Below are 26899 nucleotides of genomic sequence, written 5' to 3'. Positions count from 1 at the left end.
TGTTACAGATATGTTCAACGAGCACCAGTCGCAGACTTTATAAGAGAGGCGTGGTGCATCACGAAAGGTTTACTAGTGAAATTCTGAGTTCAAAAGAACTGGACAACATAATGATTCCTCTCATATAAGTCTCACGAAGTAACCACAACGAGAAAATTCGAGACATTACAGTTAATACAAAGGCTTATGGACAATCATTCTTTGCACGCACCATTCGCGAATGGAACAGCGAACTGGGGATGTGATATTGGTACCAGTAATAACCTCCGCCTCACACTGTCAAGTGGCTTGCGGAGTAACGCTGTACAAGTACATCCGCTACAGACCATTTACTTGTCTAACGTGGTTTAGTAGTAACGTTACTGGACAGATATGCTTCCGTTCATCTGATGCTCTCCATTCATTTTACTCACATTCGGAATTAAGCATACTGTTTGAGTCAGAATTTGCATTCTGGGGAGAGCTAAATTACATCCCCACATGGGAATCCGGATTATGTTTTCCATAGATTCCGTAATACTTACAAGGGAACCTCCCCATCGCACCCCCCTCAGATTTAGTTATAAGTTGGCACAGTGGATAGACCTTGAAAAACTGAACACAGATCAATCGAGAAAACAGGAATAAGTTGTGTGGACCTATGAAAAAAATAAGCAAAATATACAAACTGAGTAGTCCATAACAAGATAGACAACCTCAAGGACAGTGCGAGGTGAGAAACGCCGTGGTCCCGTGGTTAGCGTGAGCAGCTGCGGAGCTAGAGGTCCCTGTTTAAGTCTTCCCCCGAATAAAATGTTTAATTTTTTTCAGACAATTATCATCTGGCAAACTGTTATGTTTCATAACTTTTTTGGGGGTGATTATCACATCCACAAGAAAACCTAAATCAGGCAAGGTAGAAGAATCTTTTTACCCATTCGCGAAGTGTACAAGTTAGGTGGGTCGACAACATATTCCTGTCATGTGACGCACATGCCCCCACTAGTGTCGTATAGAATATATCAGACGTGTTCACCTGTGGAGGAATCGGTTGACTTATGGCCTTGCGATCAAATGTTTTCGGTTCCCATTGGAGAGGCACGTCCTTTCGTCTACTAATCGCACAGTTTTGTGGTGCGGTCGCAAAATACAGACACTAAACTTACTACAGTGAACAAAGACGTCAATGAACGGACAGATCATAACGTTGCGGAAATAAAAATAGTAAACTTTTCACTCGAGGGAAGACTTGAACCAAGGATCTCTCGCTTCGCATCTGCTCACGCTAACCAAGGGACCACGGCGCTCGTGAGCTTACGCTATCCTTGATGTTGCCTATCTTTCGCATGCACTACTCAGTTTGTATGTTTTGCTTATTTTTTTCATACTTCCACACAACTTCTTCCTGTTTTCTCGATTGATCTGCGTTCAGTTTTTCAAGGCCTATCCACTGTGCCAACTTATAACTAAATCTGAGGGGGGTGCGATGGGGAGGTTCCCTTGTTAGATGGTTCTTCAGATAGGCCGTAGCTGCATCGTTACTTCGTCTTCATTCACCAGAGTCACCGCAGTGTTTCCTTTCTTATTTTCTTCTAGAGAATTACGATCGATGTTAAATAATCAACTGCATTACGTCCAGAAAATACTAAATCTCGGCATTCAATTAAGAAACAGCAGCTAAAGATTACCTCTCGTGTTACTTTACACAAGTGTCCGACGACTGCCGTATGTAAGGATCAGAAATTAACCCTGAGACATAGAACGGAATAGAGGCTGGAGGCTGCGCACTCCAGGTACAAACCTGAGGACGAGAGGCGAGATGGCGCTGGGCGTGCGCAGGTCGCGGTAGTAGAGCAGGTTGGGGTTGTCCTGCGCGCTGACGAAGGCTGGCGGCAGGCCGCCGACGGCCGTCACCACCGACACGTCGGCGCAGTTGACGAACGTCTCGGGCGGCCCGCAGCCGATGTCCTCCCTGCCGTCGGCGCACACGCCCCAGTTGTTAGCTGCAAGGTGGGGTTTGCACGTCAGTCCCAGAGACATGTTCCAGTCTCAAACGTAAATTAAATAAAAATTTCGAAAAAAAGGTTACTCACTTTTTGAAACGATTTGTCTAAAAGTAGGAAAAAATGGATTAGAGAAACATTTAACGTAACATTGAATGCCTGAAATTATAGGCAGAAAATGAGGTGCCGACTTAGAATTTAAAATTTAATGTTTTACTTAAAATTTTGAAGAGTACTAGTGGATATTTGTCTGCTGCGTTAGAGTTATACTGTACATGATTTCGAGCACCATTCCATCGCACGTCAACTGTTTCTCTAGTCTATTTTATTTATAACTGGGGTAATTATTAAAAAAAACATTAGACTATTTTCATATCCTTTTTTTATTTTCAAGTTTTGTTCAGTAGGCATGAAATCGGGTGTACAGAAAGTTTCCGTAAGAGCGTGCAAAAATGTAGCAGGACGCAGAGAATGGTCCACTGAACAATGTGAGATAGGGAACCTGAGGTCGGAGGAGCTGGTTTAAGGTGGTATGGAAGTAAACGTGGCTACCGGTTTGTCTAGCGTTACTGTTTTCTGGCTTATTTACAACTGACATGCGTACAAGTTTACACGTACTGTGCTGTTTTCTTTCATGAACGTTCTTTATTTGCTGCAAGGAAACAAGGACGAGCCTGGTTACCAGGAAGTAATGACGCAGGATCTGTTAGCATCCTCTATGTCCTGTTAAATTTTTACATGCTCTGTTAAATTTTTGCATGCTCTTACGGAAACACCATGTACATTATAAATGCGAAAGTTAGTTTGTGTGTGTGTGTGTGTGTGTGTGTGTGTGTGTGTGTGTGTGTGTGTGTTACTTCTTCGCAGCGAAACAGCTGGACGAATTTGCATAAATTAACTCGAAGGCTCCCTTACATATACCTACCTATCAAACGGGTGCGCGTGGAGGTGAAAACGAGTAGAAGCCAACGACGCGCGAATACCCACACTTTGGTCATCGAGTACTTGAGAATAAAAGCACGTAGTAACTTGCAACAAGCTTTACATATAATATAAAACCATCACGAAACTTTTTCTCGTTGACAACCACCACAAATTGAGGAAAAAAGGTTTATAGCTTACTACCTTTTCGTTGTTCATGCAGTAAAAGTGTCGCATGAAGCATGAAGTTTTAATTTATTACTTTCTTACTACTGATTCTATTCGCGAGATATTTTGCAGACACGATTCGGGTATACTACTGTATGTACCTGCGAAATTATAGCTTGTACGACACATACGCTATGTGATCAAAAGTATCCAGACACTCCCTCCCAAAAACATACGTTTTTCATATTAGGTGCATTGTGCTGCCACCTACTGCCAGGTACTCCATATCAGCGAACGCAGTAGTCATTAGACAGCGTGAGAGAACAGAGTGGGGCGCTCCGCGGAACTCACGGACTTCGAACGTGGTTCAAATGGCTCTGAGCACTATGGGACTTAACTTCTAAAGTTATCAGTCCCCTAGAACTTAGAACTACTTGAACCTGACTAACCTAAGGACATCACACACATCCATGCCCAAGGTAGGATTCGAACCTGCGACCGTAGCGGCCGCGCGGTTGCAGACTGTAGCGCGTAGAACCGCTCGGCCACCCCAGCCGGCTCGAACGTGGTCAGGTGACTGAGTGTCACATCTGTCATACGTCTTTACGCGAGATTTCCATACTCTTAAACATCCTTAGGTCCACTGTTTCCGATGTGATAGTGAAGTGGCAACGTGAAGGGACACGTACAGCTCAAAAGTGTACAGGCCGAGCTCGTCTGTTGACTCACAGAGACCGCCGACAGTTGAAGAGGGTCGTAATGTCTAATAGACAGACATCTATCCAGACCATCACACAGGAATTACAAACTGCATCAGGATCCACTGCAAGTACTATGACAGTTAGGCGGCAGGTGAGAAAACTTTGATTTCATGGTCGAGCGGCTTCTCACAAGCCACACATCACGCCGGTAAAGGCCAAACGACGCCTTGCTTGGTGTAAGGAGCGTAAACATTGGGCGATCGAACAGTGGAAAAACGTTGTGTGGAGTGAAGAATCACGGTACACAATGTGGCGATCAGATCGATTGGTGTCGGTATGGCGAATGCCCGGTGAACGTCATCTGCCAGCGTGTGTAGCGGCAACAGTGAAATTTGGCGGCGGTGGTATTATCTTGTGGACGTGTTTTTCATGGAGGGGAGCTTGCACCTCTTGTTTTCCGTGGCACTATCGCAGCACAGGCATACACTGATGTTTTAAGTAATTTCTTGCTTCCCACTGTTGAAGAGCATTTCGGGACGCTGCTTGAGTCTTCCAACACGATCGACCACCTGTTCATAATGCACGGCCTGTGGCGGAGTGGTTACACGACAGTACCATCCCTGCAATGGACTCGCCTGCACCGAGTCCTGACCTGAACCCTATAGAGCGCCTTTGGTGTGTTTTGGAGCGCCGACTTCATGGCGGGCCTCACCGACCGTCATCGATACCTCTCCTCAGTGCAGCACTCCGTGAAGAATGGGCTGCCATTTTCCAAGAAACATTCCAGCTCCTGCCTGGTAGAGTGGAAGCTGTCATCAAGGCTAATTGTGGGCCGAGAGCATATTGAATTCCAGCATTACCGATGGAGGACGCTACGAACTTGTATGTAATTTTCAGTCAGCTGTCCAGATACTTTTGATCACATAGTGTACTTCGGGAGATACCACGCCAAAAACATTGAGCTGCGCGAAACTGCACAGCGAAATTGGCTAGAGATTTGTACATTTGTACAGATATGTGTGAAATGTGTTAAATACGTGTGAGATATGTTTGACATGTGGATACTGTGAGAAAGCCACGGGTAAAAAACACATCCTAAGCCCCTGGAACAATTTGAAAGAAACTTGGTAGCGATATTAGTTACGATCTGGAAAGAAATACTGTGGGAGTAAGAGCCGCCAGGCTTCTATTGGGATAGGGATGATAACTTGGAGGGAGGAGGAGGAGACGAACAGACAGAGCGGGAAGGATGAGACAGGCACAGACAGAGGAGAGGAGCAGATGGACTGAGAGATTGGCAGAAGGAGATGAACGGAGAGAGAGGAGAAGGAATGAAAAGCGAGAGGGGGAGGAGGAAGTCAACAGCGAAACGGAGGAGGAGTAGATGAACAGCGAGAGGGGAGAGGAGAAGAAGGACAGAGAGAGGGGGTGGCAGAGCTGGGGTGGAGGGGATGGTCAGAGAGGGAGGGAAGGAGGAGATGGCACAGAGAGAGGGAAGAAGGAGATGGACTAATAGGAGGTTGGAATAAACATATACCTGGGCATTTTGATTCATAATCAAAACGTCTTCGGTCCCGGGTTCGATCCCCGCCACTGCCTAAATTTTGATAAATAATCAGCATTGGCGACCGAAGACTTCCGGCATAAGAAGTCAGCCTCATTCTGCCAACGGCCTTGTCAAAGAGGGCGGAGGAGCGGATAGAGGTTCACGGCACTCTCTTGTCCTAGGGGTGGGAAATTGCCCCTAAAGGCGGAAGAATCAGCAATGATCAACGACATGAGGATGCAGAAGGCAATGGAAACCACTGCATTAAAGACACGTAACGTGTATCCACAGGACATGTGGCCTGTAATTGAAGAAGTGTCATGATGATCTCTCCATTGGCAAAAGATTCCGGAATAATCCCCCATTCGGATCTCCGGGAGGGGACTGCCAAGGGGGAGGTTACCATGAGAAAAAGATTGAATAATCAACGAAAGGATAACGTTCTACGAGTCGGGGCGTGGAATGTCAGAAGCTTGAACGTGGTAGGGAAACTAGAAAATTTGAAAAGGGAAATGCAAAGGCTCAACCTAGATATAGTAGGGGTCAGTGAAGTGAAGTGGAAGGAAGACAAGGATTTCTGGTCAGATGAGTATCAGGTAATATCAACGGCAGCAGAAAATGGTATAACAGGTGTAGGGTTCATTATGAATAGGAAGGTAGGGCAGAGGGTGTGTTACTGTGAACAGTTCAGTGACTGGGTTGTTCTAATCAGAATCGACAGCAGACCAACACCGACAACGATAGTTCAGGTATACATGCCGACGTCGCAAGCTGAAAATGAACAGATAGAGAAAGTGTATGAGGATATTGAAAGAGTAATGCAGTTTGGAAAGGGGGACGAAAATCTAATAGTCATGGGCGACTGGAATGCAGTTTTAGGGGAAGGAGTAGAAGAAAAGGTTACAGGAGAATATGGCCTTGGGACAAGGAGAAAGACTAATTGAGTTCTGTAACAAGTTTCAGCTAGTAATAGCGAATACCCTGTTCAAGAATCACAAGAGGAGGAGGTATAATTGGAAAATGCCGGGAGATACGGGAAGATTTCAGTTACATTACATCATGGTCAGACAGAGATTCCGAAATCAGATACTGGATTGTAAGGCGTGCCCAGGAGCAGATATAGACTCAGATCACAATATAGTAGTGATGAAGAGTAGGCTGAAGTTAAAGACATTAGTCAGGAAGAATCAATACGCAAAGAAGTGGGATACGGAAGTACTAAGGCATGACGAGATACGTTTGAAGTTCTCTAACGCTATAGATACAGCAATAAGGAATAGCGCAGTAGACAGTACAGTTGATGCGGAGTGGACATCTCTAAAAAGGGCCATCACAGAAGTTGGGAAGAAAAACATAGGTACAAAGAAGGTAGCTGCGAAGAAACCGTGGGTAACAAGAAATACTTCAGTTGATTGATGAAAGGAGGAAGTACAAACATGCTCCGGGAAAATCAGGAATACAGAAATACAAGTCGCTGAGGAATGAAATAAATAGGAAGTGCAGGGAAGCTAAGACGAAATGGCTGCAGGAAAAATGTGAAGACATCGAAAAAGATATGATTGTCGGAAGAACAGACTCAGCATACAGGAAAGTCAAAACAACCTTTGGTAACATTAAAAGCAACGGTGGTAACATTGATAGTGCAACGGGAATTCCACTGTTAAATGCAGAGGAGAGAGCAGATAGGTGGAAAGAATACATTGAAAGCCTCTATGAGGGGGAAGATTTGTCTGATGTGATAGAAGAAGAAACAGGAGTCGATTTAGAAGAGATAGAGGATCCAGTATTAGAATCGGAATTTAAAAGAGCTTTGGAGGACTTACGGTCAAATAAGGTAGAAGGGATGATAACATTCCATCAGAATTTCTAAAATCATTGGGGGAAGTGGCAACAAAACGACTATTCACATTGGTGTGTAGAATATATGAGTCTGGCGATATACCATCTGACTTTCGGAAAAGCATCATCCACACAATTCCGAAGACGGCAAGAGCTGACAAGTGCGAGAATTATCGCACAATCAGCTTAACAGCTCATGCAACGAAGCTGCTTACAATAATAATATACAGAAGATTGGAAAAGAAAATTGAGAATGCGCTAGGTGACAATCAGTTTGGCTTTAGGAAAAGTAAAGGGACGAGAGAGGCAATTCTGACGTTACGGCTAGTAATGGAAGCAAGGCTAAAGAAAAATCAAGACACTTTCATAGGATTTGTCGACCTGGAAAAAGCGTTCGACAATATAAAATGGTGCAAGCTGTTCGAGATTCTGAAAAAAGAAGAGGGAATAATAAGAGTGGACGATCAAGAACGAAGTGCTCGTATTAAGAAGGGTGCAAGACAAGGCTGTAGCCTTTCGCCCCTACTCTTCAATCTGTACATCGAGGAAGCAGTGATGGAAATGAAAGGTTCAGGAGTGGAATTAAAATACAAGATGAAAGGATATCAATGATACGATTAGCTGATGACATTGCTATCCTGAGTGAGAGTGAAGAAGAATTAAATGATCTGCTGAACGGAATGAACAGTCTAATGAGTACACTGTATGGTTTGAGAGTAAATCGGAGAAAGACGAAGGTAATGAGAAGTAGTAGAAATGAGAACAACGAGATACTTAACATCAGGATTGATGGTCACGAAGTCAATGAAGTTAAGGAATTCTGCTACCTAGGCAGTAAAATAACCAATGACGGACGGAGCAAGGAGGACATCAAAAGCAGACTCGCTATGGCAAAAAAGGCATTTCTGGCCAAGAGAAGTCTACTAATTTCAAATACCGGCCTTAATTTGAGGGAGAAATTTCTGAGGATGTACGTCTGGAGTACAGCATTGTATGGTAGTGAAACATGGACTGTGGGAAAACCGGAACAGAAGAGAATCGAAGCGTTTGAGATGTGGTGCTATAGACGAATGTTGAAAATTAGGTAGACTGATAAGGTAAGGAATGAGGAGGCTCTATGCAGAATCGGAGAGGAAAGGAATATGTGGAAAACACTGATAAGGAGAAGGAACAGGATGATAGGACATCTGCTAAGACATGAGGGAATGACTTCAATGGTACTAGAGGGAGCTGTAGAGGGCAAAAACTGTAGAGGAAGACAGAGATTGGAATACGTCAAGCAAATAATTGAGGACGTAGGTTGCAAGTGCTACTCTGAGATGAAGAGGTTAGCACAGGAAAGGAATTCGTGGCGGGCAGCATCAAACCAGTCAGTAGACTGATGACCAAAAATAAATAAATAAATAGCTTTTCAACCACTGGTAACGCCGCGGGGCGCAGCTATTAAAATATATTTATGTATCGACCAGTAATCAATTAATTTCTTAAGTTCCCTGATTACTTCAAGGCAATTAAATCATTTCTTTCCTTTTCAAAACTAACCCTCAAGCTGGTCAATTTGATACCCCATTTGTCCAATTCCTATTCTTCGTTTGGGTATAGAAACTCGGAAAAATATGCACTGTGTAATTTCTACGGTGTCTTATTTTCACTCCGCTAAGACATTTGACCAAAGGGGAGAGGTAACTGAATCATGCAGGAATGTTTAAAAGAATTAAAGTTATGACTCTTCCCGGATTATTCCATATTTGTATGTGTATGTTATCCGAAATCACACAGACATTTCACCACTAAACAGTTAAAGCACGATTATGAAATTACAAATAGGGAAGGTTTTCAAAGAGAAATACATAGCAAGACTCTAAAGTGTACTACATTAGCCTAAAACGATCTTCAGTGCATTTCGTATAGATATAAAAAAGTGTAAAGACATTACATTTATTTAAGGTGGAATTGAAAAAAAAATACTAATAACGATTAGTTTGAGGAATTTTTTTTTTTTTTGACATAGACACACTTTGTTAGATCAAAGGTGTTCGAAAAGTAATTGGCAGGTTTCCAGAGATATGTAACACCAGATGTCTGAGCACGGGTCACACAGTTCCCGTAATTATGGACTGGTGGTCTGTGGGAGTCGAGCTTACGTCCGATAGCTTCCCGGACTGCTCCATCGGGTTCTAATCACTCGCATTTGGTGGCCAAGACACGATTGTGAGTTCACAGTCGAGTACTTCAAACCACTGACCGGTACAGTTATCCTGCTCGAAGACGCCATCGCCTTCGGGAGAGAGACCAATCATGAATAGATGAAGGCGGTTCGCAATATCGTTCACGTAGTGCACAGCTGTCTTGGTGTCTTCGATTAGAGCCGGCCGCTGTGGCCGAGCGGTTCTAGGCGCCTCAGTCCAGAACCGCGCCTCAGTCGCAGGTTCGAATCGAATCCTGCCTTAGGCATGAATGTGTGTGCTGTCCTTAGGTTACTTAGGTTTAAGTAGTTCTAAGTCTAGGTGACTGATGACCTCAGATGTTGAGTCCCATATTCTTCAGAGCCATTTGAACCATTTTTGTCTTCGATTACCACCAGAGACCCCTTAGATGTACTACCTAGCACACCGCCCCGAATCCTTGACGCAGTATATGTTTCGAGCAGCCGTTCGCATAGATTATGGTGTATTCGGTATAACAAGAATCGTGACTCATCCGGTCAGGCACCAGGTCTCCACTGATACATGGTCGAATGCCAATGATTCCGTGCCACTGAAATCGTAATTAACGATGTCACCGGTTCACCATAGGAAGTCATAGGTGCCGTCTGATACGGAAACTTTTTGAATAATGTGCACTGAACGGTGTGTTCCGAAACACTTGTGCCGGTACCAGAATTGTACCTTGTCGTCAGATGTGCCACCAAACGCCACGTATCCTGCTTTACACTGTGGACAAGTCTTTACATTCAGTGATGAGGCATGAACATTCAACACCTAGTCGTGGTTTCAAGTTCTTCAACAACTTTCCATTGATGCACACGTCAGGAGCACCTTCGCCCGTTTCCCAGAGTTAGTTCTCAGACGCCTTGCCCTACACTCACGCCAGCAGATATCCACAGCAGCGGCCAGTAACGTCGCTAGATGAATCCGCATTCGCCTCTGCTTCGTTTATATACTTTCCTTAACGCGTCACACGCCCGCGGCGGCTTCGTTCGACATTCAGGCTCACAGTGGATAGTGATGACGTTTGAGGTCATCAGTGCATGTTGTTGAACTACAGAACTTCTGCATAAATCTTCTCTCACCACTTCCCTCACTCAGTTTCATTCACTCACACTCTATGATTTCGGTGGCGTTGCCCTGAAGTGATGCCGGCAGCCTCGGCCAGAATTTACACATCTGACACGTGAAGCGCGTGAGACAAATTACGCGGCACATTGCTCAGTAGGTTTAATCGGAAAAGTTTAGTGTTACATTGTTACACTCTTAAATCAGACTAGATAAGTGTTGCCACTCTTGCAATGACAGAGTAGAAAGGGTTAAAATTGTCACTTATCATGTAGCACTGATTAAACCCCTGTAACAGTCCAAATACTTTCACAAATGCTTTCAGATCGAAACACTAAATGGAAAAGTACATCACATACAGTAACTAAACCGCCTGTAACTGCTTTCTCGAAATTCCTGCCGATAACAGTTCAAACTCAGTAAGAAAGGACACACATACAACAACACTGCACTTCAAGTTTCCGTGAGGACAGACAGTCTTTATTGTGAACCATTAGACGTCACTAAGTCCACCTTCTTCATTAAGCACCAGCTCCACCCAGGTAACAGCTCAGCGTTCTGCTGTACTGCGGTATAGGATCTTTCTTTTTAGCCTGTGTACCGTTACTAAGCTGCAACATCACCTGGAAAACAGTCAGCTCAGTTTACAACTTAAGCAAGGTTCATGCCAGGGAACGAGAACGCACTTTAAGAATTCTTTTAAACGATCACGTACTGGTATAACAACATTGTTGATCACTATGGATCGCCAAGCCACAAACTGATACATCAACATTGTTGAAGCACTATCTGCCCCCGATATGACTCACGGCTCCCCATCCACAGCTCCGAGGATCACCATCCAACTCGTTGACTTCGCGACCCTTCAGCCGTTTCACATAACTGTTTGAAAAGTCAGGCCTTACAACCAATGAAGCTCAGGAGTAGAATGCGGGCGTTTTTGTTCGCCATTTCCTGCTCCTACCAATAGCAACCCTCAGCAAGGCCGCGCTTTCTGCTAGGACGTTTCGAAAGTTTATTTCCAACAGGAACTGGAAAACCCTTCCGTTAGGGGAAAGTCACTAGCTCTTTCGCCAGCGTAGCAGACCCCACCCACAATCCATTTAGGAGGATTGCAGAAAGATCGATGTATCGTCTAAAAGCTTCAAAAATGCCCCCATGGTCCTAATACCGGACACCTATTCTGTGATCTACAAAAGCCAAGAAGATGTGCTCCGTGGTACTGTCAGGACTGATATGTTGCAATACGAGCTAGTATTGATTTTGATGGACAAAGATGACGCAGCAAAACGAACTGCAATGAAACTGGTTATAATGTTGCTGCGAAGTATTATAGAAAACTAGCTGACAAATCCTACACTACCCAGGTATTCATTTCGCCAATTTCTTATTAGAAATGAAAACAAAAATTTGAGTGTGTTTTGCATGTAATATAAAAAAAAATTATTTCCATGTATTCGTCGAAACACCTTTGAAATTACAGAATAGTTTCTGTAGTCTTGGTGCAGGTGCTTCGCCTGTCTACAACACAGCTTTGTAAACGTGTCTGTGGCAACGCCTCTTCATAGCTCTATAGACGGCTATTGTTTTCGCCTATAGCCTTTTGTGCTTCGCATTTGAAACTTGTCGAAAGCGCTGTGAAGTGTCAGGGATTTCCTTAAGGTAGCTCGACTGTAACAACATCTTAGCAGTAAACAGTAAAACAATAAAATACCCTTGATGCGGCAGTTTTTCAGGAATCTCAGTGTTTATGACATCATACCTCCTGAACTGTGTGTGGTAACATGATAAAGTTTTGTAGGTGCATTTAGCGGAATCTGTGGATAAAGTCTGCGAAATTTATTGCGAATAGAATTAGTAGCACAGAAGTAACAAATTTAAACGTCGTGCATGCGCATGTCATTGTTTATGACGTCATATCTCCTCAACCATGTTATGTGGATGGTTCTTACCACCACAGCGATTGTTGCCTGACGGTAAGGGATAAGTGTAGCAAGTTTGGTTGAAATCGGTCCCATGGCCGAGCGGTTCTAGGCGCTGCAGTCTGGAACCGCGCGACCGCTACGGTCGCAGGTTCGAATCCTGCCTCGGGCATGAATGTGTGTGATGTCCTTAGGTTAGTTAGGTTTAACTAGTTCTAGGGGACTGATGACCTCAGATGTTACAGATGTTAAGTCCCTTAGTGCTCAGAGCCAAATCGGTCCCAGGATGTTGAAGGAGGTGTGGAACATATGCAAGCACATTCATACATCCATTTTTATGACATGAATGGATACTGTATCCCTCTACTGAAATTACTAGTCATCAAGGAAGTTATAAGTGAACTGAAGAGAATAGTTATTTTGAGAAAATAACTTGGCGGAAAGAAAAGTAATGTCGTTGTGCATGACAACCGTTATGTCCGTAGAGTTCTAAAAGCTTAATGTTATTTATCACAGAAAACGTGACACCTTATTTCTACCGAGCTTCTCATTAGACTACGACAGCTAACAATATGATTTAGTGTTCTCGTTCCAAGCCAAATGCGTGCATATGGTTTTAGTTAACGTAAGTACAACCTGAGTTCAGCTTTCTAGAAATGGCACTTGACTGCTCGATTCTCATCCATCAGCTCCGTTACCAGGTAAATGAATTTTTCTGTTTCTTGTGTTCCTCTCCGGAAAACCATCATCCAACCTTCTTAAGGGATCTACGCTGTTGGTGTAGTTTGATAGTGTACGAGGTAGGTAGGATAGCCCTTATGACACCTACCCGTGATGTACTTCCACTGTATGACGCACTGCGTGCAGGTGAGGAAGGGCGGCAGCCGCACCTTGTACCGCAGCGTCGCGCTCTTCTCGGTGCCGTCCGGGATGTGGAAGCGAGTCTCGTTCTCACTGTCGACCACCAGCAGCGGGTTCCTGTCAACATCCAGCATCAGCTACTTATTCTAGTACACCCGTGCACTGCAGTGAATGTTTCTGCCTTTTATTACATTCAGTGCATTCGATTAATGATTTTACTTTTTTATAATGTGTAAAAAAACCATAAATATCATGTCAACCTGTGTCCACTTACATAAACAGTGTCGCAAGGATTATGGTGAGAGCATTCTCTGATCAGACGACTGTGTTTCGTGTATGACGAGGTTGTTCATTCACTCTTCACTTGGCTTTAGCGTGCAAGTGCTGGAGTTGCCAGCCAGTGTCTGATGAAAAAACAGGCCACTAGAATGCAGCGTGGCAAACTGGTTGCAGGAGAGTCCTGATTCTGAAGAAATACAGGGATGGCATGGACTGAGGAGTAATGGCCCCTTGTCACAAACACTGTCTGCTCTTGTTATTGTGTGCAAATAACATTTATTCATAGTCGCCAAAAGTATGTACACCTAGGAACATTATATAGTGATCGCAAATTTTTAGGATTATATACGAGCTCGTTAATTTGGATTCTTATACGGAATACATGTGAAATATATTTGGTATTAATGCATTCATTGCATATAATGTAAAAGACATTTCCCGTAACATTCCATAGTGTTAAATATTGGTTGAAATCCCACACAATTTGATGTTTTCGCGTTTAGAATAAGAGTAATAATGTGCACTGCTCTTGTAACTAATGTGAGAACCAGTAGAAGCAGTTTTTGTTGTCTCACATCTTCTGTGCCAGCTGGTGTAAGGCAGATTGAAAGTCGGTAATTAGGTTTTCAAGTAGCAAGAAACTTTGCTGGGGTTAAAATGACGACCTCACTTTACATGCAGCCACAGGATTGAAAGCTTTGGTTATCAGGATTAAGGTTGGTCATCGGGCTAGTTGGCGGATTATACAATCTTTCTGGATATGGAGACCCTACTGGGTCTTCCAAATTTTTCGCATAACGATAAGAACGAGCTTCCTGTCTTCTTTTGTGAGGTGGAGTGATGTTGCTCAGCAGCTGGTGTCAGTGAATAGGTGTTGATGGAAATGTACCAGACCTGTACACCCTCGTGTAAATTAATTTGTCAGAAGTTCGCAAAAAGGCCAAACAATCTTTATCATGCTTGACAACAGCCTTGTTAATAACGAGATGAAACGAGAACCATTATTAAAATTATATAAGCTGTTGTAACAGGCTACTACTCTACAGAAGCGAAAATGCCCTCTCTCATCAGCCAGCTCAAGAATAATAGAATCAGCGGAATTCATATTCCCCCGATAAACAGTTTGTGATTCATTTTCCGATCATAGGGAGAAGAAGAACTAGTTATTCGTGGCATCAGAGATGTAAAACACTAGTACAACCTGAGTCCATTAGAACTGATACAGCATGGCAATACGAACAGAAGGACTGCGAGGATAACGTGGTTCCTTGCGAATAGGGGTGCATCCATAACATTTAGAAGCATAAAACATGAGAACGATAATGATGAAAATCAGCTTGGCTTCGAAATACGTGCTAGCTGTTTCCTGTTGAATGTCGTGGCGTTGAAGTCTATTGTCATCTAGTGCTGGATATGCGTGAAGTTGACATCACAGCTATAGGTGGAAAAAGGAAAGAAAGGTAGAATTTAGCGCCATGGCATCTGCAGCCTTGTTTGAGGAACCATGCTGAATTTTAGGTTCGATGGTGACCGTAATATTTATCGTGCACTGAGAGCATTTCAAATCAGATCTTTCACGTTCTTCTTCTGCAATTGAGCATACAGTAAATACTGCTTGAAGTGAATAGGTGTAAATCTAAAATTATGAGCTCTTATCAGCCATTGTATGAAGCGTTGAAATTTGATATCTATACATTATTACGTAGTTCTACTTTTCTTCTGAAAGAAAAACCCAGTGTAGAGCATCTGCTGCAACGCCTAGACAAAAAAGCCATACTGTTTCCAGTATTGAAGTTGCTGACCTGGTGAGACAATCTTCATCCACTTCCTTCTTTGGGTTGTTGTTGGGGCAGATGTACATCTCGAAGTAGCCGTAGTGGTTCGCCGTCAGGTCGACTTCAACCTGGATCTCCTGGAAGGAAACGTACTTATCTATGATATAGCGTACTCGAAGCAAAAGTGTGCTTATATAACAAGAGGAAAAATTTTTTCTTACAAAGCACGGTGTGCATTGCCAGCGCAGATGATGCGTGATTTTTTTTTTTTCGGGTTCAGTGACTGTTTCTCGAGCCCATGATCATCATCATACCTTCCCTATCGTGGAGAATCGTCAAGAGAACTGTTCTTCCTTTTATCTATGTCGACTACTCCCTCGCTTATCCATTCCAGTTACAGCTACATCTTGAAACTACGGATAGATGGGGGATGCAGTTCTCAGAATTTGATATGAAAATCTCAGGTTCACCACTGACCTACAGAAGGATGGACGGATACAATTGTCAAATGCCTTTGTGAAACGGAAGTCGGACGATTCGATCGACCATAGTATGTATTGCTAACCTAATCAGCCTTGCAATTAATTAACATCATCCATTACAGGGATACGACCTTCAAAAGCACGAAGGCTGTCAAACGACGATAACTTTGCCATCGAATAGCAACATTTATGGGACATCTTACGACAAAATGAGAACTCCACTCAATAAAGTGAAACTGTAATTCGGCAGAACGTTACAGCATTAAAAGTGGAAGCAAGACGGGTAAAGTGGAAGGCCTGTACACCACTCGCTGTCCGTTGGATTAGAGCCCGCAGAGAACAGTTTGCATGACGCAGGAACACTTGGGAACAGGCAGTGTACAGTATAGTGTCGCAAGACACCACTAAGTTTAAGTGGGGGTATTTTAGGACTGCAGAAAGGCGAAAGGAGAGATAAATCAGATATTTTGAAGGAATGATCAGTCTCCTGCTTGATTCAATACTTCAGGGTTGGGGTTGGGTTGTTTGGGGAAGGAGACCAGACAGCGAGGTCATCGGTCTCATCGGATTAGGGAAGGATGGGGAAGGAAGTCGGCCGTGCCCTTTCAGAGGAACCATCCCGGCATTTGCCTGGAGTGATTTAGGGAAATCACGGAAAACCTAAATCAGGATGGCCGGACGCGGGATTGAACCGTCGTCCTCCCGAATGCGAGTCCAGTGTCTAACCACTGCGCCACCTCGCTCGGTCAGTACTTCAGGGAGCACATGATGATGTAGAGGGAAACATATGTTAAGTAGGATAAAGGAACTGTTAGAATAATTGTGAAGGCCAACAACCCTCGACTCCTCGGTAGAGAACTGGAACGTTTCCAGCATAAATGCCAGTACAATGATAGTCAGCTTCATCCTGTTACAAATCACATTTTCATCAGCTGATTAAACATTATCTTAAGTGAGCAGGTAGAGTGGCGACGTACCTGTCCGGTGACGAAATGCCTGCTGATGACGCCCTGACCGTAGAGACCGCCAGCCTCGTGAGGACGCGGCTTGGGCTCCCCGAAGCTGTCGCCGCAGATGCCGCAGCTGCCGTTGTACTGCTGCCACTGCACTGAGCAGAACACCGCCATGTTATATGCCACAATACCTCAAGGGGCATACAGCGCGCTGGCGAATAACAGACTTAGTCGTGACACGTGGTACAAGCATCTGCTGACCAATGTCTGAAATATTTTCAGTTGCGCAGATACAATGACGAGAAAAAAAACCGCTACACTATGAAGAAACTGTGCGACATAAACGAAAGTTGCTAATCGTCTTTGTATGTCTGAAAGATGATGTCTATTCATATTTCACCCCAGTCGCATAAGAGTGGCGCTAGTAGCGCCACTATGAGAATGCAGATCAGATTTGCTTTAAATACGCGCTGTTACAGTCGTGAGCATTAGTTACCTGTTAGTTGATGTTACTCAACAATGGCTTTAATGTGGCGAAGACCCATTGTCTGCATCTCACTGACTTTGAACGAGATCGTGTAATAGGGCTACGAGAAGCTGGTTGTTCCTTCTGTGATGCTACAGAAAGATATGGTAAATATGTAGCCACTGTACATGATTGCTCGCAGAGGTGGTCAGAACAATGTACGCTCGCAAAAAGATTGGGCTCTGGACGGCCGCGTGGCTCTACCGAGAGAGACGACCGTCGTATTTGGCGTAAGGTTCTCGCCCGTCCTACTGTATTAGCAGCAGCAGTCTGAGCGGCAGTTGGCACCACAGTGATAAGATGAAGTCAGTTACTTCAAGGACAGCTCCGAGCCATATGCCCAGTAGTGTGCATTCTACTCATCCCAAACCACCGCCATTTGCGACATCAGTGGTGTCAAACGAAAGCTCCTATGGGGGCAGTGTGGAGGTCTGTTGTGTTTTCTGATGAACGCTGGTACTGCCTCGTTGCCAGTGGTGGTCGTGTGTTGCTTAGAAGGATACAAGTTGAGGGGCTGCCACCAGGCTGTAGGCGTGCTAGACCCGCTGGACTAACACAGTGCTTTATGTATGGTCTGGGATGTGATTTTGTGTAATAGCAGGAGCCCTCTCGTGGTTATCCCATGCATCCCGACTGCAACTTTGTACGTCAGTTTGATGATTCGACCTGTTCTGCTGCCACTCATGAACAGCATCCCAGGGAGTGTTTTCCAACACGATGACGCTCGTCCATATTTCGCTGTTGTAACCCAGCATACTCTACAGAGGGTCGAATGTTGCCTTGGCCTGCTTGATCACCAGATCCGTCTTCAATCGAACACATAAGGGACATCATTGAACGACAACTCCAGCGTCATACCCAAGCAGCAGTAACCGTTCCTGTACTGAGCGACCAAATGCAACAGGCATGGAACTCCGTCCCACAAACAGGCATCCGGCATTTGTAAAACGCAATGCATGCAAGTTTGTATGTTAGCATTCAGCATTCTGGCCACTACACCGGTTACTGATGTACCAGCATTTCAGCATTTCAAAGCATATTCTAGCGGGACAGTAGCAACAAAGGGTGGCGTAGCCCAATCTACAGTCGTGTATAAATTGCAGAGTTTCAAGCTAACTGGTGCTAATGCAAGTGTTTAACGATCTGAAAGACACCGAATAATATCATACAGGCAACATCAGTCCTCATGTGTACAGAGTAAACATCAACACCTGAAATTCGCGAAGAAGTAAGAGCATAACGCCAACTTCGTGAACAAGGTTTAAAAGGGTGCATAGCGACCGAAAATCCTTTATTGCGCAAACAAAATAAGGTGGAATGATAGAAATGGACACAGCAACATAAAAAGTGTGCAACATACGTCCGAAGTGTCGTATTGCATTGTATTGTGCGGAACCGGGGACCTAGAAACGACGGGTAGGCTTCGTCCCCGCTGTAGCCCTCAGTGGTTCACAATCCCACAACAGGCTACAGCAGTCCACTCACCCCATTGCCGCCATATACCGAACACAGGGTTATTGTGCGGTTCTGCCCCCACTCCCCCCCCCTCCCCCCCACCCACCCCCGGGAACGTCTCACACCAAACGAGTGTAACCACAATGTTTGTGTGGTAGAGTAATTATGGTGTACGCGTACGAGGAGAAAGGGTTTGCGCAGCAATCGCAGACATAGTGTAACCGAGGCGGAATAAGGGGAACCAGCCCGCATTCTCAGAGGCAGATGAAAAACCGCCTTAAAAACCATCCACAGACTGCCCGGCACACCGGACCTCTACACTGATCCGCCGGGTGGATTCGCGCCGGGGACCGCCACCCCTTCCCACCCGGAACGCAGTGCCTGAGACCGCACGGCTAACCCGGCAGGCCTCCGAAGTGTTACTGATAAATTTAAGTTTGAAATATTTAGAATCAATCGTCGAATGTTTGTTTGTCGACTTAGTGGAGTCAGTTTTTGATGGCAAAAGTGATGCATGGTGGAGGGCAGTGATGGTGTGGAGATGTTTCTCCAGTGATAAAGTCGGTGATCTAGTGAGAATTAATGGAAATTAAAGAAGGAAGGAAAGCACAGGATACTGCTCAACAAAGCTGTTCCATCTGGTAAGAGACTTATTGGTTGTATGTTTGCTCTGTAGCGGGACAATGATCCCAAAAATGTTTCTAAGTTGTGCGGCGAGTGTATCAGTAAAAAAGATAAATGTGGATGGCTCAAGAATATGATATGACCATTCAGTCACCTAACTTAAATCCCAATGAACTATTATGTGACAAACTTTACGGAGAGGTGAGAAAACTAAGGTCATCTAATGCTGAAGATCAACAGAATAATTCCAGATGTGTTGGACTGCAATATCTGCAAAAACACTACAAAATCTTATCTCCAGAATGTCAAGAGTTTGTGTAGGGTGGATACTTTCAAGAGGCTAAAATCTAAGGTGTATTGTATTGTACTTAGTGGTAGAGAAAATATTTATATTCTTGGTCTATTTATTTGTAGTTGGGTTTATACATTGAAATAAAGTACACAGTTTTACCGTCGGTTATCGAAAATATTTGACCGTTAGTGTACGTGTAATTAAAACATAAAACATCAGTGTATAATATGTGCAATTATGAAGTGAGGGGCTAAAACTGCTCCCCTCCATGAAATATGTAACACGGAAAAGGGTAAGAAATATAGTTGTAAAAATTTCGTATTACAGTATTCCCGTTAAAATTAAAATTGACACTGACTAAAATAGTCCAAAGTACCCGAAACTAGGACAACAGTGGTCTGATCATCAATACTATGAATTATGCAGGACTAAAGTGAAAGACGTGTGGAGTGTTATTCAAGGTTCCAAGATTCCAAATATTATTGCAACTGTTTGCGGTAGATAGTTGTTCTGTAAAACGATATGAAAAATTAAACGGATAAAAAAAACTATTGATTTCAAAACAACTGAAAAAAGAAATCTTCGATTAGATAATTTCGTGATGGAGACAGCAGTGGAAAGTGAATATTGTGGGACAAATGAAAACAATCACTGGCTGCAAGAGTACACAAATAATACGAGTAAATTGAGACCGACTCCAACGCAGCAAACCATAATAAATTTTAAAATGATAAAAAAATCAGATATATTGGAATATCAGTGCAATCTGTCTAGAAAATGGAAGTGACATTTGGACAGTAAATTGTTCCCTTACATAAACATTCAGTTTAAGTATCCTAAACCACACAAAATAATTGTTACTTTGATTGGGACAGCTCTTTAACGTGTGTGATAAGGATGTTCCATTTGCTGTCCGTGGAGGATCGTACATGCTGCCTAGTTGTATGCTCCTCGAGGTCTAAGGTAAAGGATGTCTAGAAATGAGATTAAGTTCAACTCACTACTCCTATTCTATGTTCAACTCCATTTGGTGAATAGTCTTTCAGATTTATTACCCCTGACATGATTAAAAACGCAGTGTACGTGGAAATGTGCGCAGCAGAACATCAATAACACATCTGTACAGTCTAAATAATACACTCAAGACAAATAATTTTGTAGACTGAAACAGGTTTAATTAGAATATATATTGCAACTTCTCCAAAGGGGATTTAGCAGACGCAGTGATCTCGTGTGCAGAGTGGCGGCTCGAGGCGCGAGGCTCACCATTGGCGCCGCCGCAGTAGAGCTCGTTGTCGTTGTAGTTGACGGGCGTCAAGTAGCCGAACCTCCACATGGAGTTTCTGGCGGGCGGGTCCATGAGGCGGGCGTGCGCCTCCACTCCAGGCTGTCCGACCATCTAGAAAACAATGCGTTTCAACTGATATTAACCGCTGTCTACTATGACATTTGGTTGTGTTGTCTGTCGTTGTTGTGCAATTATCATTATTTCAGTCATCTGAATACAAGGACGAAATTAACTTTCTCCAGAAAATGATAAAATACTAAAACTTAAATAGTAGAAAAATGTTACCATTCGTTAAGTTATAGATTTATTTAAAATCCGTGACTGTGTCAGTAACGTAATATTAGAAAAACTGGACAATTGCAAGTAGGACTCGCGATCTGAGGATTGTGTACAAACTTAATTATGTCTATAGACAGTTCGATTTGCGAATAGCAAAATATATGTCGCAAATGGCCGTATCTTTTGATAACACTGAGTTAGAACCTTACATATTTTACACCGCTAAGGGACCATTGACCTTGGTATTTGACGTAATGTTCAACTTGATACTTCAAACCGTTCCTGAGAAAAAGGGGTACTAAAAGACGATAGACAGACGGCCAACAAACGGCAAACAAATCTTATTTTATGTGACATAATTAAAATTAACAATTTTCGAATTTTTTCGTTACATGTACTGTGAAACCTTACTTCTTGTCGCATTTTGTGATTCTAGGTTAACAGGAAGTACGCTATAGGTTTTGATGAGTGAGTTTGCAACCATATATATAGGCGACATAAATGGCTTTATCTTTTGCTTGCATTGACGCAGAAGCTTAAAGTTTCCACACCGCCTTGAGACTATAGACCTCAGTATGTGTCACATATTGCAGCTTGATATGTCTGCCCGTTCATGAGAAAAATGTGTCTGAACACACGGATAGACAGGCGGAAGCCGGCCGGAGTGGTCTTGTGGTTCTAGGCGCTACAGTCTGGAGCCGAGCGACCGCTCCGGTAGGAGGTTCGAATCTTGCCTCGGGCATGGATGTGTATGATATCCTTAGGTTAGTTAGGTTTAATTAGTTCTAAGTTCTAGGCGAATGATGACCTCAGAAGTTAAGTCGCAGGGAGCTCAGAGCCATTTGAACCAAGCCAAGACAGGCGGACAACAAAGTGGTCCTATAGAGGTTCCGTATCACCGACTGAGGAACGGAACCCTAAACAGAAGAATTTAATGAAATGGCAATACTGAGGCCACTATTTCCTCTCGTATGAAGAAAATGTCTGATTCAGTAATAAAACATTACAGGCTATAACAATCCTTCAGATTGGTGAAACACCCTTTTGCGATATCACATCAGATTCAGTTTTACGTCTTGCATTTTTCCAGTACAGAAACAACGTTTCATTAGGTACGCAGAATTAAAAATAAACACTTATATAGTTACCTAAGATAAAAAAAACGACGCACCGCGAATGATTTATTCGAGTGGGACGGAAACCGGTAGATGTGATGCACATGTACAGATAATGAATTGAATACAGTTTCAGAAAAACCGAATGATTTATTGAATAGCAAGAGCTTCACAAATTGATCACGTTAATAACACACTGGTCGAACTCCAGTTCTTATGCAAGTAGTTACTCGGCTTAGCACTGATAGATAAAGTTGTTTGATGTTCTCGTGAGAATATCATGCCAGATTCTGCCCAATTGGTGCGTTGGATTTTCAAAATCTCGAGCTGGGTGGAGGGCTCTGCCTACAATGCTTCAAATCTTCTCACTTGGAGTGAACTCTTGCTGTGTGCAGTCGGGAATTATCTTGCTGAAATGTGCACTCAGGATGGCTTGACATGAGAGGCAACAAAATGGGCCGTAGGCTATCGTCGACGTACCGGTACGGCTGCGCTTTAAGTATACAGCAGATGACAACCAAAGGCTCCTGCTACGAAGTGAATGGTACCCCAGACCATCACTCTTGGCTCTCAGGCCGTATGGCAGGCGACAGGTTGGTAACTCATCGCTGTCCAGGGCATCCCCAGGCATGTCTTCGGCCAGGAATCTCATTGACTGGAGTAGAATTGTCTTCAGTGATGAGTCCCAAGCCGAACTTAGCCCCGAAGGCCAGCGAAGACGTATTTGGAGATGTCCCAGAGAGCAGTTGGGATCCCAGCCCCACTGTCACCCGCCATACGGCCTGATAACAAGGGGTGATAGTTTCAAGTGCCATTTCATTTCATAACAGACCCCATTTGCTATCATCTGCGGCATCCATATATCACAGCGCTATGTCGGCGATATTCTGCGACCCTTTTTGTTGCCCTTCATGGCAAGCCACCCTTGGTTCACACTGCAGTAAGATAATGTCCGTCCACACACGGCGAGAGTTTCTGCAGTTTGTCTTCGTGTTTGTCAAACCTACTTCTGCCACCACGTTCGCCGGATCTCTCCCCAATTGACAACGTTTGGAGCGCTACTTCGTAGGACGCCCCAACCAGCTCGGGATTTTGACGATCTAAAGCGCCAATTGGACGGAATTTACCACGGTATCCCTCAGGAGGACATTCAACAGCTCTATTAATCAAAGCCAAGCCGTACAACTGCTTGCATCAGGGCTAGAGGTGGATCAACGCGTTACTAATTAGCTCAACTGGTTTAGCTCTTTCTCTTGAATAATTCATCCAAATTTTCTGAAACTATAATGTATTGTTTGTCTGTACATGTACATCGAATCTCCCGATTTCCGACCCAATTGATAATTCCTTCGTGGTGCTTCGTATTTTCTGTTTTAAATTGTAGTAGAACCAGTCCTTATAGACGTACTTTAATACAATCATATTTTCCATATTATCATTTACTGAGGTTTTTAAAAAATAGGACTGTCTTAACTTTGGGAGAATGCAGTGTATTTAATTGTTCAGAATAAAGATGCAACGCAATTAGTAGATGGTGTAGTTAAGTAGGAATGGACAAGTAAAGACTACTCATGGTAGTTAAATACGGTGTATACAGTGTGAGGCAGCTACGACAGGTATCGCGAATACCGTGTATCTAGTATGTGTTAATAAAGACCGGTTTTAGAAGATATATAATTTGCACAATGAAAACACAAAAACCCATGTATAGGTTTCAGATTGCAGTAATTAATTTTGAATGCTGTGTATAGTGTTAGTTTACGAGAGCTGTTCCTCTTTCTTAAAATATATCTCGAACCATTCCACATTCTTGAGTGTTCTTGTTCATGACAGGACTTCGGCAAACACCGAGCAAGGTGATGAAGTGAAAAAACATTTGACTCGTATTTGGAAGGATGGTGGTTCAAACCGCCATCCGATCATACAGATTTAGGTTTTCCATGATTTCCATAAACCGCTTAAAGCAAACATCTCGGTGGTTCCTATAACAAAGCACAGTCTTTTCGTTCTGCAACTTTCCCTACTTCGGGCTTGTGCTCCATCTCTAATGACCTCTAATGATCTCGTCTCAACTCTGATCTTCAAAAAAAAATGGTTCAAAGGCTCTGAGCACAATGGGACTTAACATCTATGGTCATCAGTCTCCTAGAACTTAGAACTACTTAAACCTAACTAAGCTAAGGACGTCACACAACACCCAGTCATCACGAGGCAGAGAAAATCCCTGACCGCGCCGGGAACCGAACCCGGAAACCCGGGCGTGGGAAGTGAGAACGCTACCGCACGACCACGAGCTGCGGACTCTGATCTTCCTTACTTGCTTCTTTCGATAACGAAAGATTGATAACATAAATGAACAGAGTTGATGCAAAAATTTAACTCTGATGTTTTTGCTATACAACTATCCATCGGACGCTATGAATTTTCTGCAATGAACCACAACTACCTGCTTCGAATAATAGTGGAAATATTTTGAATGAGTGGCAGTTTTCTATAGTTCTTTAAAAGGACCTATTTGTAGGGAAGCTTACGAGTGCACTTACATAGAACTCATGTTTTTGATGAAACTGACGTTATGAAGTGTTACAAGCATTTGAGTCAGTTCTCTCCAAACCAACAATTTGAGACAGCGTTTCAATTGGTATTCGTCAAGGGAAGTTTCTAGTTACATCTCAGTTTGTGCAGTTAGATTTATTGATGTGCTCAGCATTTGCTTGATACCTATGTTCGCAACATATCTCGTCTGTGGGCAGTATGCTAATAAGATCGTTTCTTTATCAAACATTTCAAACAAACTTAGCCCTGCGCGGCTCGTGTTCATGCCGTATATTGTTTGTCATCTTCTTTTACGGTACTGCCGCCTAGTTTTCGTATTCGATTTAATGGCTTCACAAAGTTGCTGGTTTGCTTCCCCGTGAGTGGCAGCAGCAGCGCTTATCGATAAGTGCACTGTAGTACCATGTCTAGAGCGACCGCTATTATTTCCGGGTCGTCAGTCAGTCAGTCAGTCGGGACGGAGCGCCAGTGAGGCGCGCACAGCCAGTATTCGCCGACCACTGGCGATACACTTGAACTGTCCAACGGAAGGAGATTGGAGCGGGAACGACCGCTGGTTGGTCGTTCGGTTGGTCGTCTCATTGGGCGACGTGTATTTGGTCTTTTGACCCTTTCTGGGCCGCGCCAGTTGGTCATCTTGCCGGACGTGGGACGGTTCCTTCCTTGTGCAGAGATGTCGTGGCCAATGCACAAAAGTTACCTCTGCATGGTTGGGTCAGAGCCAGTGTGCCCGGATCGCCGGGTCTCCGAGTTCCGAGCGGACATAGAGTTGAGTCGGCTTGGAGCTGCAGACAGTTCCGGACACCCAAGACTCGCCCGACCGTTGCCGACAAACATAATTTGAATAAAGACGACCTTGTTTGGTCGTTCTGTCGGTTTTCTCATCGGACGACGTGTATTTGGTTCAAATGGCTCTGAGTACTTTGGGACTTAAATTCTGAGGTCATCAGTCCCCTGTAACATAGAACTACTTAAACCTAACTAACCTAAGGAGGTCACACACATCCATGCCCGAGGCAGGATTCGAACCAGCGACCGTAGCGGTCGCGCGGTTCCTGACTGTAGCGCCTAGAACCGCTCGGCCACCCCGGCTGGCCGTGTATTTGGTCGCCAAACTCTTATGGAAACTCTGTGTGTCGACTTGTGGTTTCTCCTCGTTGTTTCACAGTGATTGGTTTTAGGATTGTCGCAGTTCTTGGTGCAAGTGTTTGTGGAACTGTGTGTAGTTTCTTTGATTTCCACTGAGCAGATCTACGCTGTCTGCGTACTGCAATTGCCAGTCGGTCGGTTGCGGCAGAAAATAGCGTGTGTGTGTTTCCTCGCCGTGTTTATGCTGTCCGGCACGGCGTGTAGTTTAACAGTCTTGTCTTTTTTCATATTTTTCAGTGGTTATTGTGCCTTGGCTGTATTTAGATGCCCATATTTGAAGACGTAGTCCTGATGGTATCTTCGCCCTCGCTGACATGTTCGGTTGTCGTGCCGTTGGTCGGCGGAAGGGAATTGATTAGGTTGTTGGCCGGTCCTTCAGCCATCCCTGGGTCGGGTTGCCGTCCGTTTATTTAGTATTACGCTTGGCTGCCTGTCTCACCTAAACTTATATTAGGGTTACTTCCGCAGGCCGACCCTTGGAGCACTTCTGAGCACCATTGTTCAGCCTTCAGCAGTGTATTAATTTAGTTTCTTTTAATGTTCAGTATGCGGCCTTCAGCCGAACTTCTACGTGAAATATTTTAACATAAAGCCTTCAGCTGTTGTAAAATTAAAATTTGAAAAATCCTTTGTTCAAAACCTTGAGAATTTGTTATTCAGGCCCTAAGCCTCGAGTGATTCTATGTTCAGTATATGGCCTTGAGCCGAACTTTATGTGAAATATGTTAAGATGTGGCCTTCAGCCGATTATTTATGCAGCAGTTCTTTAACTAAGGTCTTCAGCTGTGTGTATTCCTTAAGATAAATTTAATAACTTGTATTCGGGCTTTCAGCCGTATTGTTTCTGAGTGCTTCCAAGCGCATGTCTGATTGTTTTTAACAAATAAAGTTTGTGTGTTTCTACAACTAAC

The 26899-nt window shown here is 43.8% G+C and overlaps 1 protein-coding gene across 3 annotated transcripts in view; it reads right to left on the bottom strand.

Annotated features, from left to right (window-relative positions):
• The window catches only part of LOC124803325, a 238515-nt gene that overhangs the window by 15832 nt on the left and 195784 nt on the right, over positions 1–26899 (bottom strand). For all 3 annotated transcript variants that reach the window (XM_047264520.1, XM_047264526.1, XM_047264512.1), the window contains 5 exons: positions 20868–21000; positions 16729–16859; positions 15297–15406; positions 13184–13332; positions 1781–1982 (listed from right to left, as the gene is read on the bottom strand). In XM_047264520.1, coding sequence (XP_047120476.1) covers positions 1781–1982; positions 13184–13332; positions 15297–15406; positions 16729–16859; positions 20868–21000 — 725 coding nt within the window. The remainder of the gene's footprint in view (positions 1–1780; positions 1983–13183; positions 13333–15296; positions 15407–16728; positions 16860–20867; positions 21001–26899) is intronic.

The sequence above is a fragment of the Schistocerca piceifrons genome, chromosome 1 (genome assembly GCF_021461385.2).
Source record: "Schistocerca piceifrons isolate TAMUIC-IGC-003096 chromosome 1, iqSchPice1.1, whole genome shotgun sequence".
NCBI lineage: Eukaryota > Metazoa > Arthropoda > Insecta > Orthoptera > Acrididae > Schistocerca > Schistocerca piceifrons.
The sequence above is the reverse complement of the archived record's forward strand: the minus strand, read 5'-3'. Positions and strand labels throughout refer to the sequence as shown.